Source organism: Atheta coriaria, unplaced genomic scaffold, assembly GCF_025399875.1.
Source record: "Atheta coriaria isolate IRGN ID8LTWV9N9 unplaced genomic scaffold, Caltech_Dcor_3.1 hic_scaffold_6_pilon, whole genome shotgun sequence".
NCBI classification, from domain to species: domain Eukaryota; kingdom Metazoa; phylum Arthropoda; class Insecta; order Coleoptera; family Staphylinidae; genus Dalotia; species Dalotia coriaria.
In genome coordinates, this window is record NW_027045448.1 from 8089679 (window position 1) to 8105202 (window position 15524).

General features: G+C 37.0%; 7 protein-coding genes across 9 annotated transcripts; 3 read left to right on the forward strand and 4 right to left on the reverse strand.

Moving 5' to 3' along the window:
• The first annotated feature begins 24 nt into the window (after positions 1–24).
• On the forward strand, positions 25–830 carry sun (ATP synthase subunit epsilon stunted). Of its 2 annotated transcripts, XM_065306582.1 has the most exons (4): positions 25–180; positions 332–462; positions 528–548; positions 729–830. In XM_065306582.1, the coding sequence occupies exons 1-3, from the start codon at positions 152–154 to the stop codon at positions 536–538; spliced, it is 171 nt and encodes a 56-aa protein (XP_065162654.1). In that variant the 5' UTR covers positions 25–151; the 3' UTR covers positions 539–548; positions 729–830. The 2 variants fall into 2 exon arrangements, with proteins under 2 accessions (XP_065162654.1, XP_065162653.1); XM_065306581.1 differs by lacking the exon at positions 528–548 and having other exon boundaries at positions 26–180.
• On the reverse strand, positions 729–3074 carry Mvd (mevalonate diphosphate decarboxylase). Its single transcript, XM_065306569.1, has 4 exons — positions 2935–3074; positions 2009–2079; positions 1839–1953; positions 729–1766 (listed from the first exon to the last, which is right to left on the reverse strand). The coding sequence occupies exons 1-4, from the start codon at positions 2984–2986 to the stop codon at positions 871–873; spliced, it is 1134 nt and encodes a 377-aa protein (XP_065162641.1). The 5' UTR covers positions 2987–3074; the 3' UTR covers positions 729–870.
• Positions 3075–3733: 659 nt separating this feature from the next.
• Naa60 (N-alpha-acetyltransferase 60) lies at positions 3734–5860 on the forward strand. The gene is made up of 5 exons (XM_065306572.1): positions 3734–3871; positions 3952–4146; positions 4381–4689; positions 4751–4861; positions 4967–5860. The coding sequence occupies exons 1-5, from the start codon at positions 3855–3857 to the stop codon at positions 5100–5102; spliced, it is 768 nt and encodes a 255-aa protein (XP_065162644.1). The 5' UTR covers positions 3734–3854; the 3' UTR covers positions 5103–5860.
• Positions 5861–6062: 202 nt separating this feature from the next.
• mr (anaphase promoting complex subunit morula) lies at positions 6063–12591 on the forward strand. Of its 2 annotated transcripts, XM_065306562.1 has the most exons (7): positions 6063–6371; positions 6445–6947; positions 7010–7163; positions 7223–7373; positions 7431–8638; positions 8760–8971; positions 12261–12591. In XM_065306562.1, the coding sequence occupies exons 1-6, from the start codon at positions 6300–6302 to the stop codon at positions 8961–8963; spliced, it is 2292 nt and encodes a 763-aa protein (XP_065162634.1). In that variant the 5' UTR covers positions 6063–6299; the 3' UTR covers positions 8964–8971; positions 12261–12591. The 2 variants fall into 2 exon arrangements, with proteins under 2 accessions (XP_065162634.1, XP_065162633.1); XM_065306561.1 differs by lacking the exon at positions 12261–12591 and having other exon boundaries at positions 8760–9056.
• LOC135795015 (retinol dehydrogenase 11-like) lies at positions 8987–10486 on the reverse strand. The gene is made up of 3 exons (XM_065306568.1): positions 10340–10486; positions 9390–10282; positions 8987–9329 (listed from the first exon to the last, which is right to left on the reverse strand). Exons 1-3 carry the CDS (start codon positions 10416–10418, stop codon positions 9147–9149), a joined length of 1155 nt encoding a protein of 384 aa, XP_065162640.1. The 5' UTR covers positions 10419–10486; the 3' UTR covers positions 8987–9146.
• On the reverse strand, positions 10535–12229 carry ICA69 (islet cell autoantigen 1-like protein). Its single transcript, XM_065306565.1, is given in 2 exon segments — positions 10535–11423; positions 11425–12229. Coding segments are annotated over 2 exon segments (1230 nt in total). The 5' UTR covers positions 12028–12229; the 3' UTR covers positions 10535–10796.
• On the reverse strand, positions 12530–15246 carry LOC135795010 (armadillo repeat-containing protein 8-like). Its single transcript, XM_065306563.1, has 6 exons — positions 15107–15246; positions 14283–15031; positions 13761–14221; positions 13296–13702; positions 12963–13240; positions 12530–12756 (listed from the first exon to the last, which is right to left on the reverse strand). The coding sequence occupies exons 1-6, from the start codon at positions 15140–15142 to the stop codon at positions 12720–12722; spliced, it is 1968 nt and encodes a 655-aa protein (XP_065162635.1). The 5' UTR covers positions 15143–15246; the 3' UTR covers positions 12530–12719.
• Positions 15247–15524: the final 278 nt, after the last annotated feature.

Below are 15524 nucleotides of genomic sequence, written 5' to 3' on the forward strand. Positions count from 1 at the left end.
TGCACTCGCCACATTTCAAGTTAGAATACTCGAGTTATGGAGGGAGTGAATGTGACATAACAGCAGTCGCCATTTTAAGTGTGCTTCTTGTCGGCTAGTTTTGTCTGGTTTCCTGCAGGATTGTTCTCAAAACTTATATAACTTTGCAAAAATGACTGCCTGGAGAGCCGCTGGACTTAAGTAAGTATTCTAATTGCAACTAAACAGTTTACAGCACTGTTAATAATAGAAAATCAATAAGTAGTCATCGACTTTCATTTGTTTGATAAGTAGTGCTCATTTTCAATAACCTCTCATATCTTACTAAATATATTTAAATTTATTATTTCAGCTACATTAACTACTCCACCATCGCTGCCCGAATGTTGAGGGAAGCACTGAAACCTGAATTCAGAGCTGATGCTGCCAAGAGAGGAGCATCTGTGATCAAAATAACACAATGGGTGGATGGCAAACCAGAGAGTAAGATATACTAATAAATAAGATATTTAAATAGTTATTAAATGCAATTTATGTTATATAATTAGGGGGAGAATAAGTCATTTATTGTAAGTTAGTTTTCAAACAGTGTGCAAAGATTTCAAAACTTACAAATACTGATTTTTTAATTATTTTGTTTGATTTGATTTGAATAACTCCAAAATACTAAAAACTGAGTGAAATATTAATATTATTTGTAAAGTCAAAGAGTATTAATGATTAAGTTTAAAATTTACTTCTATTTCCAGAGGCATCAACATAAATCCTCCAACTAGCTGATAAAATGTAAAAAAGTCAAATCATGGGTAGACTATTATAAAAATAAATGTTACGAAATTACTACTAGGTAATTATTGTCTTGTATTGTCTTGTTAAAGTCCTGATATCGTTTTAAGTACTTGGCAACCCCTGATCATTCAACAAATGCCCAGAATGTATCTCATTAGCACCTTCTCCTGGTTTAGTACAAATAATATACTTCAAACAATCAGTTTCCATTACAGGCGCGTCTAAACCAACCGGAAAACTACCCTCTGAAACCTCAATTCCTCTGTAATAATCTTCAGTGGGCTTTTCAGTTGGAAAACAATGATTCACAACTGCTAACACTTCTTCAACATCTTCCTCCAGCAAAAATAGACATGCATTTGGACCGGCATCAAAGGTATAAGCTACTTTGTTACGTCCCCTGAACGCATTATACGCATGGATTAAATTTATCACCGCGTGCGATGTGTCATTTAAATAGACACACGGTGGAAATGTATCTAAACAAACCGCGTGAAACTGATTGGAATCCTGCATTGTAATTTCAGCGAATTTATGAAAATCTTTACGATGTATAGCATCTTTCATGTCGGATATACGTTGTGGGACTATTTCAGAAGCGCGATGTTTTAGAAATTCCGAAGTTAACACGCTCTGTTTCATTCCTGACGTTGAACTGTATTTTTTCCTTGAGTCGTTGATGACTAGAACTAAAATTCGCATTTCTGGCCAGTGTAAATCATCGTAGAGTTGTGTAGCGATGGAATCTTCACCGGAATTAAGAATGCCTTTATGCCATTGGACCCAGCCAGAATGAATACTTCTACATGCACTGCCTGAACCCTGTCGGGCGATTGATGATAAGTCTGTTGTGACGTTGTAGATTGTTGCTAGCGCTTTGACTAAACAAGCGTAGCCGGCAGCAGAGGATGCAAGGCCAGCGGCGGTGGGGAAGTTGTTTTCGGAGCAGATTCGTATGCACCAGGATAACATATCGGTTTCTTTTGATTGACGTTTTACTGCGCAAACAAAGTGTGTTAAAGTTATTCAAATTTATGCAGCGCGTAAAAGAAAGTTTAAATATAACTTACATTCATTCACACAGTTTTGAAATCGCTTGTTGTCCATTGATTGTTCGACGCCGTTCAGCCAGAATTGAGATTCGGTAAAGTCTGGGCTTACAGCTATTGTTGTTTTTGCATTCATCTTAATAACAAATGTTGGTTTAACACAAGTATTGATTATAATTTTAATCACTTACGTGTTCCATTGAAAGTGTACAGCTTATTGAGTCGTTTATGGGTAGAATTAACTCGTCATTACGCTTTCCCCCTATAAAAATGAAATAGTAAATAATTTTGTTGTTATGTGAAAGTGTTTTAAATTGATTTAAGTTATAAAATCTTTAATTCAAGTAAAAATACGTGATTTTCATGGAAGTAAAGCTTGAAATCTAATTTTGAGCATGAGTTCAATATAAATGTCAATAAATCAGTTTCCAGAACCATAAATATTTAAATTAACTGGGAAACTTCGACCACATTATCTAAAATGATTCAATTATGAAATTGCTTCTACAAATTACATGTTTTAGACAAAAATACGAAGAAAAACGCATTTAACTAATAAAAATGTGATGCTTCAGTTTAAAATTGCAGTAAATTTAATTATACATGAGACGAATTAGTCTCTAATGATTTTAACCGCCATAATTAGCGATAATAATCAAATTAATAGAGAAATTGTATAACTGTACTTGTATATAATTCAATTTTGAGCGAAATTAAGCAATTTGCGTTTACTACGTTGTTTAAACTGCATTAAAAGATGAAAAAACTTTTGAAACAAGTTAGCCATATATTTTTTATAGAATACATCATAAAAGTGTGCCTAGAGCAGCTAAATTAAGAATTTAATAAGGTGCTTTAAATGCATACCAAATAAATTACTTTCTGATGGTTGGAATGTGCTATTAGCTTCAAATTAATAGTGGAATGTTGACAAAATACACTGATTTAATTAAGCACAAAGTGAAATTTATTGTATTATCTCCATCAAGTTATTAAAACGGAAATAAATACCGAAGACGTGTCAAAATAAACAAAATTGTCGAGAACTAGTGAGTTTAGTAAAGTTTTGACTGCATTTTACTAATGTTTAGTTAAAATTTAATTCAAAATAACTTACAATATTTAATAACAGCCATATTGACTGGTGCAATGCAAGTAACAACTTTCATTTCGAACGTTTTCTATTGTTGTACGTCCTGCTGCTCATCTGCTTTCGTAGAAAGTTACAACTTGACTGGCGACGATGGCACGCTGGCCGCTGCTTACTTTTCCCCAAGCCATGCTACCAAACTGTTTGCGTTAACCGAGCCGCAGGAACGCGTTGGAATTGTATGAATGCGGAGATGAGACCATGCTCGTCGTTTAAACATTAACAACATCAAAGGAGTGGTGGGTAAAAGGTAGCAGGAGAAGCAGCAGGAGCTTCCGCTCGTATCGCTTTCAGTCTCCAGTCTCGTCCTTAATGTAACCTCAAAAATGCAAATTTTTCTAGACTTTACTACTGCGCGAAACCCTTTTGCAATTCTTGCTTATCGTGCTATGAATCATGACTAGGTTGAAGTTGTTTCGCGTTCATGTACTTCGATAAGCGAATGCCGTGAATGAATCAGGGATTTGAGTTGAGTTTTGACTAGTTTGACACAAGTCAACCAAGTCAAACTACTCATACTCACTGCAAGTCACACACATTTTCTTCTTATCTTTGACAGATAAATAGAATAAATTGAAATTAGTCCGTATCGGCGCTAATCGCAAATGGTTGCGTTCGTTGGACGACTCGCGGGTCTCGCGTTCGACGAGTGCTTCTAGTGCAACGATTGCAGTCGCCTGAAATGGAGCTATACCTGTTAAATTGGAAAATTATGTACATCCATTAAAACAACATCCACATAACATTACGGAAAACACGCAAGGACCTTGCAGGGAAATACGTCCTCAATGAAAACAACTCGCCGCTTTGGTTGATGCCACTGACTGCTAAATCAACAACAACAACACCAGAGCCAGTAATTGTGCAGTCTTTGATATACTACGTCTATGGCTGGGATTAGTTGGTATGGCAAGTTGGATTTTGTTATGTCATTGATCATCAGCACACATCATGCTACAGCATACTTCACATGTACTTTTGCAGGTATCAAAATGAAAACAGCAATGGTGCCCTCAACCAACATTACTTGATTGATCACATACCACTCTATTCTCTTGCTGATGTGCAATTGAGGTTTCTTTGTCCCAATGATTTGGATGAAGTTCGAACACTGTGCCAGGATTGGTTTCCTATTGAATATCCATTGTCATGGTATGAGGAGATTACCTCTGGTACAAGGTACATGATTTAACTTTTAATTACTCTTGGTTAAAGTTCAAACAATTATTTTATAAATTATACTCACTAAGACATAAGTATTTTTATTTTGAGTAATAAACATAAACAAACATTGAAATCTGCGATTTTAATGAAAATCATCAACTAATATTATAAATTCTTCATTGGGAGACTTAATTTCTTTATAAAATCATAATTGTTAACGTTTCTAACATCATTCTGGGTGGTTTTAAGGTTCTATGCTCTTGCTGCAACTTATAATCAAATAATAATTGGCCTAATCGTCGCCGAAATCAAACCGTACGCATCACTAAATTCAGAAGATCAAGGATTTCTGGCGAACTCCTTCCTGAAGCACAGTGATGTCGCCTACATACTGTCATTGGGCGTTGCGAAGCAATACAGAAGGAATGGAATAGCATCGCTACTGCTTAATTCATTGATCAATCACCTCACATCTAATGATAGGAACAAAATAAAAGCCATATTTTTACACGTGCTTACAACCAATTCAGCTGCCATCATGTTTTATGAGAACAAAAAGTGAGTAGACTTATTATAGCTTATCTTTGTGTCAATATATTGTGCAATTCAATGTTGACAGGTTTAAACTGCATTGCTTTCTACCATATTACTATTCAATAAAAGGTAGATGCAATGATGGATTCACATACGTCCTTTATGTGAATGGTGGCCATTCACCATGGACATTAATATATCCTTTTCATATTAATTCAAGTCAAATTAACAAAATATTTAGTTTTATTTAACAATTTCAAGATATTTCTGTGAAAATGTATTCTTCCTTAATAATGCACACTGATTATTTAAGGTATTTCTGCAAGAACATCCTTTTAGGCGGCGGCGCGTTTCCCTGGCTGCTGAGTTCGTTTTCAAAGTTCATGTACTGGATGTGGTCGTCACGGAAGATCACGCAGCACCCCGACGTTGACTAGTCAGATATTTATTGCATGCTCACATACAGCGTAAGCGAAACCAATTAGGGCGCTCATTTAATCGTAATGAGCGCAACTGAATGATAATGATGATTCGTAAAGTATTTTGTAAATATTAACTTAAATTTTTCACAAGAATTAATTAATGGTAAGAGAAAAGCAGTGCGAGAGACATGAACAGCATTAAATATTGAAATACAAAGTATTATTTAGTTAGAGCGTTCGAACAAAAAGCGTAAATTCTATTTCAATAGAAGATTTTCAGTCATTTTATACGCGTTGTAATAATAATTAAGCACTTTTGGTTCAATATTGATGAATTCACAAACGAAATACTTTAAATGCTGATACATCACACAACGTTTCAATTTACAAATAATTGTTTTTTGTTTTTTTACACTTATCTGTGTCTGCTCATCAAAGTTACGATGTTATATTATTAATTAATACAATTACGTCACACAATTGAGTCTGGGAGACTCTTTAGTTAATTCTTATTTAAAGTAATTTAAATATTTGTTGCTGTTTGCCGACGAATGGACACGATACAAATGCATTCAACTATCACAGGTTACTCTAGTCTTGTACAGTACAGTAGATTCTGTTTGCAATATTCAGAGAAAAATATAAGACGCACAGATTCTTTTTTTATATTATTTCACTTGTTATTGTTATTTATCGCTTATATTAGACTTGACACCAAAATTTTATTCGAAATTAATATATTACCATGGAAAAATAAATATTTTTTCTGATTATTTGTTGTAGGACTTTTGTATTGCTTCTTGGATTGATTCAGAAATCAGAGAAATAAAGTTCCGTTAACATATTATTGGAATTTTTGTATTAGAGTCCTCCATTCATTTGTAAATGTTTAAAAGTTTTCTATGTGTTGCTATGGCAACGGGAAAATTTACAAGATGTGAAACCATTTGTGAATTTCTTGATAGGATTTGATAAATAATAGGAATAAAGACATTTATTCAACTTGCAACAAAAACAACGACAACTGCTGCCTTACATCAGACAAGACAGCTTTTATGTATTTCTTCTGCGATTTATTCTGCAAATTTCGGTTGTTTTCATTTCCAATTTGATCCAATGTCAAATGTCAAAACCCAAACGAAAACAAGTGCGCGAGAAGTCCGTTGCAAAAGTTTAAACTTTTAATAAATTGGTTTCAAATAACAATTTACAATGGATAATAAAGCCAAAATGTGGAATACAATCCAAACTACGTTTCCCATATTGTGTGATACGTATTCATTGGTGAGTTTTCTGAAAAACCCTTAAAAACTTATATGTAACCTTAAAACTATACAAATTTGTAAATAATTTTTAGCCATTTAACAAAGTACCCGAAGAGAACTTAACAAATCTTGCCAATTCATTCAATTCAACTTCTCTATTTGAAATAATTCAAAATCTCGTAATAAATCGCATAGAGAAACACGTACGAGAAATAGTAGTGCCTGAATTTTGGCAGTATTTCAAATTGCACCAGTCAGAAAGTGATGGATTCAAGAATTTCTATTGTGCAGTTGAACTTTTGGATGAATATCACATGCAATTTAGAGTTCTGGCAAATACCATTGACGAAATTAGGAAGAAACTTAACTTTGTAAAGCCAGTGTATCAAAAAGAAACAGTTGTAGAAGCATTGGTTGTAATTTTCAAGGCATTATTGTTTGCTCAGATGCCATTGCATTACAAACACACAGTGCAAAGTTTCTATGAAACAGCTTTAAAAATTAAGGAAAATGGTCCATGTATGGTTGATAATGCCTGCACAGTATGCTTGCAGGATAATTGTCTTTGTCTGCAGTCTTTTCATGAAACAAATGTGTAAGTTATTATAAGAATAAGTTTAATATTATAAGAGTTAATATTTTATGTCTTATTTGTAGGAAATTACTTGCATTGGACCTTGTTGAGCAGTTAATTGGACAAGTATTAACTGATTTGATTTATGTCTACATAGAAAAACACATTGAGAAAACTTGTAAAGACACATTTGATGTGTCATTTATTTCTTCTAATGGTAGTCATTCATTAACACGGGTAAATGCTGTTTTATTGAGAAATTGAAGAAATTTAGGCTTTTGTTTTAATGTTTTCAGTGGTTATCGGAAGTTATTATTCCTTGGCTCGAAAAAATTCCATTTTCTGTTGATGCACCTGTAACAGCAGCTTTATCAATGAAACTGCAAAACTTTCTATTTGAAACTTATACTTTGATGAGAATTTCACAATTGTTTACAATTATTATAGGTAAGTAAGGATATTTCATGAAATTTTGTTATTTAACTACAATAATTTTATGTTTAGAATATCCTGAATCACTACCAGCATTAGAAGACATCAGTGCATGTTTAAAAAAGACTAATTTACGCCCAATTCTCACTATGAAGTTACGATTATCCATGGAAACTCGTTTATTACATCCTGGCGTAAGTACTCCGGACATACTCACAGCTTACATAGCTGCAATTCGCTCGATGAGAGTCTTAGACTCTTCCGGTGCTCTTCTTGAATCTATCACAAAACCAGTACATCAATACCTCCGCTCTCGTTCAGACACTATCCGCTGCGTAGTGCTGAGTTTCATCGAAGAAGGACCTAATGATCTGTCAGAAGAATTAGTCCACGCTGATGTACAACCATTCGAAGAAACAACAACCGATGAAGAAGACTTTGACAAATGGAAATCTTGTATGTTATGGACACCCGATCCAATTGAAGTTGAAAACACGAAACCACCAGTTGACAATCGCCGAAATCAAGATATAGTATCAATGCTTATCAATGTCTATGGTAGTAAGGAACTTTTTATTAGTGAATATCGCACGTTACTTGCTGATCGTTTGTTGACACAGCTAACATGCGATACAGAAAAAGAAATACGATATTTAGAATTGATGAAGTTGCGATTCGGTGACACACAATTGAATTCCTGTGGAGTTATGATGAAAGATATAGCGGATTCAAAGCGTATTTCGCATCATATCAAGCAAGATGTAGAGTATATCGAGGTGGATGTGCCGATGAATGCGATAATTCTATCGAAACAATTTTGGCCGGTGTTTAAAGATGAAAAACTTCAGTTGCATGAAAAGATTACTGAACAATTAGAGCGTTTTACGAAAGGTTTTGAGACTTTGAAAGGGAATAGAACTTTAACGTGGATGTCACACTTGGGCCTGGTTGATATTGAGATTGAACTACCTGATAGGCAGCTTAGTTTGTCTGTTACTCCAGTGCATGCTACGATTATTATGCATTTTCAAGATAAAAGTGTGTGGAAATTGGATGAATTAAGTCATACAATGCAAGTACCAGCTACAAATCTACGGAAAAAAATCTCTTTCTGGCAAAGTCGCGGATTAATTACTGAGATACAACCTGATGTCTTTGAATTGACTGAAGAGGAACCAAATAAAGAGGCGACTATTAATAATGCGTGTGATATTGTCGTCGAGGAGGAAGCTGAGAGTGCAATGGCGAGTGCACAAGACCAAAGAGAGGAAGAATTACAGGTAATGTCTCTTTATGTTACTGTTGTTGCCTATATCATGTTCGGCCATCTTCGGCTGAATCGTCGTTAAGCTTTATCTGCGCCATTTTGTTTTTATGTTTTAACCAATTTTGTGTTCTCAGACAATGTGGTCGTACATTAACGGAATGTTAATGAATCTCGACTCGATGCCGCTGGAACGCATTCATCAAATGTTGAAAATGTTCGCATTTGAAGGACCGACGATCGAGTGTAGTGTTGCTGAGTTGCGCCAACTTCTGGATCGCAAAGTCCGGGATCATCAACTTGTGTATTCCGGTGGGCTATATCGACTTCCCAAATCATAAATCATAAGGTAATTACAACCAAATTTCAGCTTAACATTCAATATTTATTTCTGGTGTACCTTTTGTACAATATATATGTATTTATCTTTATAACTCTAGTTGTAAGGACGTTCTATCACACGATGCGGCAAATTTGTGTTTTAAATGCGTTCTAAGCAGCGGCAAACATAACGGTACGCTAAATTAAATTTCAGGTACTTTGATACCCTTACTTTCAATGAGATCTTTTGATACTGTCCATAGTTGTTCTCTTTCGGTTGGGGTAAACTCATACGTCGATGTTGAGCGATGACAATCTCGATATAGTTTTCCACTTTCCTCTTTAAGCGCAGGTTCGGTTGCGCAATAAATAATCGTTTGTGCTCCCTGTTAAATCAGAAACATAATCAATACAGCTTTAAATTGATTTATTTTAATCTCACTTACTTGTTTAGCTGATCTCATAAAAAAGAAAGCAACTGGTATTGCAAACATTAGTTTAAACACATTTCGGATACTGTGCCTAAACAAATTAGTATAAACCCATCCTGGGCACAAATTATACACTTGAATACTCTTATTCATGGTCTTATTAGCCAATTCTTGTCCGAAATAAATCTGTTGCAGTTTAGAATCAGCATATGCTCTTTTTGGTGGATGCTTTTCATAGTTAATGTCTTCCAAATTAACTGATCCCCTCTGATGTAGTTGTGAGGAAACATTGATAACTCTTGCATGTCCTGCTTTTTCCAAAAGAGGCATCATTAAAGTTGTCAACAAAAAGTGGCTCAGATAATTCACACCAAAATGAATCTCCAAACCATCAGGTGTTGTCATTTTTTGCTTGTTAGGAATAGAAACTCCTGCATTATTCACCAGAATATCAATTTTTGAGTATTTCTGTGCCACAGTAGAAGAAAACTTGACTACTGAGTCAAGACATCCAAGATCCACTTCAATAAAGAGCAGTTTATTGGAGATATTAGAATTTTCAATTTTTGTTATAGCCTTCTGTGCTAGGTCTTTATTTCTACAAGCCATGATGATATCAGCTCCTCTTAAGCTTAGTTCCTTGGCTGTTTCATAACCAAGTCCACTGTTTGCTCCAGTGATGAGCACTGTCTTTCCAACCAATGATTCTTTGTTGGTGCATCTTCCCCATGACTTTGATCTGTATTTTCTTACGCCATATAGAATCACTGCTATGAGAGCAACTGAGCTGCCATAGACAAATATTTTGTTAAAGTTTTGAGCCATTGATGCAGTTTTATCTCTATGATATGCAGTAGAGTGACTAGAAGTAGTTTCTGGAAGATTCTGGACTTTTGTGTGCAAATCACCTGCAATTTGAATTGCAAATTTAAAGGTATTTAGAATTTAAATAGTTGTTTATATACGCTGCACTGTTTTGCGCGTTAGATTCCGGTTTAAATCAATACATTCGTCAGAGTTCATGCGGCGAACAGAGGTAGACATTTAAGACAGAATTCACTTCATAAATCAATCAAAACATAACCAAGTACAAATTGCATTTGGTGTAAAATTAGATTATTTACTTGCAAGATATTATTAGATTAATTTATCACTCAGGATTACTTTACTTAAATTTATTTTGCAATAAATAATAAGTAGTATAACGTTAGTAAAAGAGAAATTAGTAATGATATATATAGTACCCTAAAACGTTTCTTTTTCTTATGAGGATATAATATATTTCTATATTTTAAATATACAACATTTATGGTGCAAAAATTTGAAGTCAATGTATATGGCAAGGGGTAATTTTTGGAGATTCTAGTTGTCGATCGCTCGTTTGTTTAATGGCTGCATAAACAAAATGGCGACGCCTTATCCTTATGCCCTATCTCCAACATTAGCGTCAATTTCCTGCGCGAGTGGATCCAGTTCCGCAAACATGCTCAACCAAGACATCTGCGATGATTTTGGGGCTTCGTTGGTAGCTTTAGATTTGTCCGCCGATTCGTTCTTTTCTTCTTGACTTGGTGTTGATTGTGTTTGCATGGACGAGAGGAAATCTTGTTGGAGTAGGGTCGATGGCATAAATTCACTTGAAGCGTACGCATCCGATATATTCGTCGAAGATGCCGATGGCCAACTCAAACCGAACAATTCGGAGTGAGTTGTTGATTCGGCCACGGTTTGATTTTGTTGAAACTGCGTAAAATCTTCACCAAGTAAATCATTACTAATTCCTGGCTCTTTATTGTCTTCAGTGGATGTTACCGTGGTGGTTGATTTTTCTTTATCGTCGGAATATTCAGAGTTGAAGTAAGTTTTCTTATCTTTATCAACTTCTTCGTCGTTGTTTGGACCTACAGCTAGTTCAGATACAATGGTGAAATCATAAGGCTCTACAGTTTGAAGTCTGCTCAATGCTACGATGAGAGTATCGTAGGTTTTATTCGAGAATGTCTTCAAAGACTTTTGATACGCTACTAACGCGTGGGAAAACATGTTGCATCCTCGCCGCTGCCAATAAATCCACTTTTTGTAAACAAGCTAACATCAAGCGGTCGAATTTCACCTTGGAGCTTTTTACATAAGCCTGTGCTTTTCTGAACTTCTCCAGGCCATGCCCAGTATCCGGATCCAGTTGTGTCGACACAGATTTCATCCAACTTAGTGCAGCGCGATATTCAGTTCTAGTCTTCTCCATTTCCATTACGGTTCCTCTAGTGTCCGAAACAGCTCGCCCTCGGAATGTTTCAACTTCATGGTGGAGTCTTACCAGTGATGGTCGTAGTGTGAGTCGTTGGTGCCCAGAATACGCAAGTGATTTACCGGCGATTGTTAATATTTGTCCAGCAGAGGCGTTTTTCTCATTCTTACCGCACTCTTTCATGTACCGCCCGCATGCGTTCTCTTCCTGCGCCAGTAAACATAAGCGCTCTTGGTACATATCGATGACTTTTTGTAAATGGGCGCAACTCTCGGTGATGGAACGGAACAGTTCCAGCTTTGCGTCGAGTTCCGCATCCGAGGAGATGATACATTCGTCTTCTTTGCCACCAAACTTGCGTGCAACACTCTTCTTCGTCACCCAATACTGTTGCATCGTCTTCATTTTGAATATGTTCGCGTGGTTACGCGGCGTGTGGTGATAACGGGGGTGATAACTAGTATTGAGGTGATGAGCTAGTTTTCATCGCGAAAATGACATGCTATTTGTGTTGACGCTGGTTTTTCTTTTGCGTCGGTAATATAGGCTTTTCCGCGCTGAGGGCGCCACTACAATGCATGTATTGTGATAAGGAAATGCCAAGCGATAAGTGATTATACAAACAAATGTTTTTCCAGGGGATTTCCTACAGAGGGGGCGCCACTATGCATTGTCCCTTCATAAAAACATTTTGTTTTGTGCTCAACGCAGAAGGGTGATAAAGATGAGTTATTTATATTTTCAAAATTATTTATCACGTTTAAAAAAAATGAAGAAGCAAACACAATTAATTTGTCTTAAAGTGGAATTGCAGTCAAACTTTTTACCACATTGCGCAGGATCCGATAAAAGGATCTTATTTTCGTTAGGAAATGCGGATCGGTTACGAATCAAAGAATGACACTGATGATTTTAAGAGATTCATTTGTCAAATGTTTTATCCTTTGAACAAATAAACGATAAATACTATGAGCATGTCATCAGTCTACACATCACATTGAATTACATTTCGTTTTTCATTTTCTTTTGCTTGGACATTCGTTTGTTGGTAGCTGCACCACGAGAGTAACTTATCAGTATAAATAAATTCATAAACTTCACAGATCGGGAAAGTGCGTCAGTGTAGACTTTACTCTGAAACAGACGACACGTTTAACTCCGGGGTATTCAATGAGAATGCGGCGAATGGTAACGATCGGTGTATATTTGACAGTATATTAGTCATAGTTTAAGAATATTCTTATTCCACGTCCAAAAGCAAACCGGAATAAGAATACGCATAGCGTGCGTGCTTAAAAATGTGTACATTGTACATGAGGTGTGCGAAACGATCAAACTACCTATCGAACAGAAGACTGTCGGAGGTGGTCGACGCGAGCTGATGCAGAATGTTGATCATTCCGAGTTCTTTCAGCTTGTTTTGTCTTTCGAACGCGCCGGGTTCACCTTTGCGTGCCAGGTTACCGATGCAAAAGATTGCCGCTGCCTGCAGCCCGGGCGCCTGGTGTGTCATGTAGTCCTTTAGTTTCTTCAACACGTCCTCGTTTTCCATGATGTGATCTTTCGCTCGTTCACCATCGGCGATGTTCGCTAATATACACAAGGCTTGTTCTTTCACCTAGAATATACATTTTTTGTTATATAAAAGAAGTGCAAGAATGTTTAATAATTACTTCTGGTGTGTGAGGACCTTCCAAAACTAAAACCACCGCTTGCATAACTTGTGGCCCATGCAGCGTCATCATATTATCGGTGTGCTCACGCGGCGAGACGAGATTTCTTAATAAACCTAGCGTTTTCATTAAAACTCGCACGTCCATATCGGCGAGTAGTCGGAAGATTTGATCGGTTTCGAGTGCGGTGAGGATGTTTGACTTAACTTTTTGATCTGCTTGAAACGCGAGGTTCATCAGTGCCCACACTCCGTTTAATCGAAGCGCGGGTTCAGGTCTCGTCGTTAGAGCAGCCAGAAACTGGATGACACCTTGTTGGATCATCGATTCTTTCGCTGGGGAGAACTCGAGGAGTAGATTGCACAATGCGGAAGATGTCGCGCTAAGTAATTCAAAAGGGGGTGAACCTAAACATTTAAAATTACACAAAATATTTGAAATGAATTCGAAATGATAAATAAATACCTGCTAATAATGCCATGATGGGTTTCCAAACCGAATGGTCCTGAAACGTCGTGCGTAACTGCTGCACCGACCTGCTGAGTGAATGCAGACACCGCACAGCGGCAAGACGCACATTCTCGTCGTTATCACCAAGACCCTGTACCACCCGTTCCATTAAGAGTTGTGTTTCGATAATGCGCTTGCGAATATCCTCGTCATTTGCACCTAGGGAAGCAAAGGCTCGAAAGGCGGCTTGTCGTGCTGCTGCACCTTCACATACTAGAAGTGTCGCAAGGGAAGATACCAACTGATTTGAAATCGCCGCTGTTTGTTGCAAGTCGCTGTCGACTTCGGTTAAGTAAGCTAGCGTGTCCGCAGCTCGCGCGCGTTGCTCTTCGGTGTGTTCTGTTTGACAGATGCGCACCAAGCAGGGAAGCGTTCGATACGTGATGATTGGATCTGTAGATGGTATTACACCAGCTCTATAAAATAAACAACAGGTTGGAAAATTTAAGTTTTCAGTGTTTGTAATGAAACAATTACCTGTGAATATTCGTTAAGCATTTGGCAGCTTCCAGCTGCATCTCAATAGGTTTATCTCTAGAAACTAATTCAACTAAAACATAAGGAATCTTGATATCTTTATAAGACGTGTTCGCAATCTCCATAGCGGCCGCCTTATTGTTAAAGCTCATCGCGGCGATGCAAGTCAACGTGGGAATGCGCACAGCCAGATGCTCGACACAGACCAACGACGCGAGTACGCTAGGTGCATGCACTGTGCACAAATCGTTCTGTTCCTGTGCGCCCCTACACGCGGCAATCAATATGCTTGCCACACAGGACTGCCTCAACATATTCTCAGCTGGGCCTGCAAAGCTCAGCAATTTCTCTAGTTGGCTCAATGTGTATTTAATATTCCTAATCTTGGTGTCATGCTGGGCAAGAGTCCGCAGGCAACATAGACATGCATCAATCAGGCTGGGGTCTGATTCTTCAATCACACTCAATAGCAATGCAATGGTGCCTGCAGTGATGATTAGTTCAATGTGTCTACTTGTGCCCTTCGCCAATGAGCCGATTGTCACCGCCGCCTCCACCCGCACCGCCGTTTTCACTGATTTATCCTGTAGAAGTTGTAGGAGTCTTGGGAGAATGCCTTGTGCAATTACACACTCTTTCTGTTTGTTGGAGCCTATGACGTTGTTTTTGATGCAGCGAATCGACTGCAGCCATTTCTCCGGGTCCGCCGAATATAAGTCGTCGATGTAGCAGCGTGTACTTTCAACATTCTGAAAGTAATTTTAAAACATTGGCAGCGAGTCGCGCGGAAAAATTGCGTGGAGGTTACACACACGTAAACTTACCATGAATGCCATAAATGGGTACATAACGTCGAGCATTCTATCACAAGATCACAAATTAAAACGATTGGGGAGTGTTAGGGGTTGACTGGTGGTTGCGAAGGGTCGTGAGTTAGGAAAGTGTTTTTTAAAATATTTTGGACAGAACACAACTACTATTTATGAAACAAACGTCACTTTGCAGTTGTTGCGACTTATCCGACTTATCTTCGTACAGAGTTCTATCTTATCGGTATGCTCTACAATAAATTTTATGGCCGACTTTTAAATGAAGTGGATTGTTATATTTAGCACTATAAATTATATTATTAAGTAAAGAAGTATGATTTCCGCGTTTAATGCGACTTCAAATAAATTAAAAATAGAATGAATTTGATTTCTTTATATGATCAATATGAATTTGTATGATCTGAATTTGCTT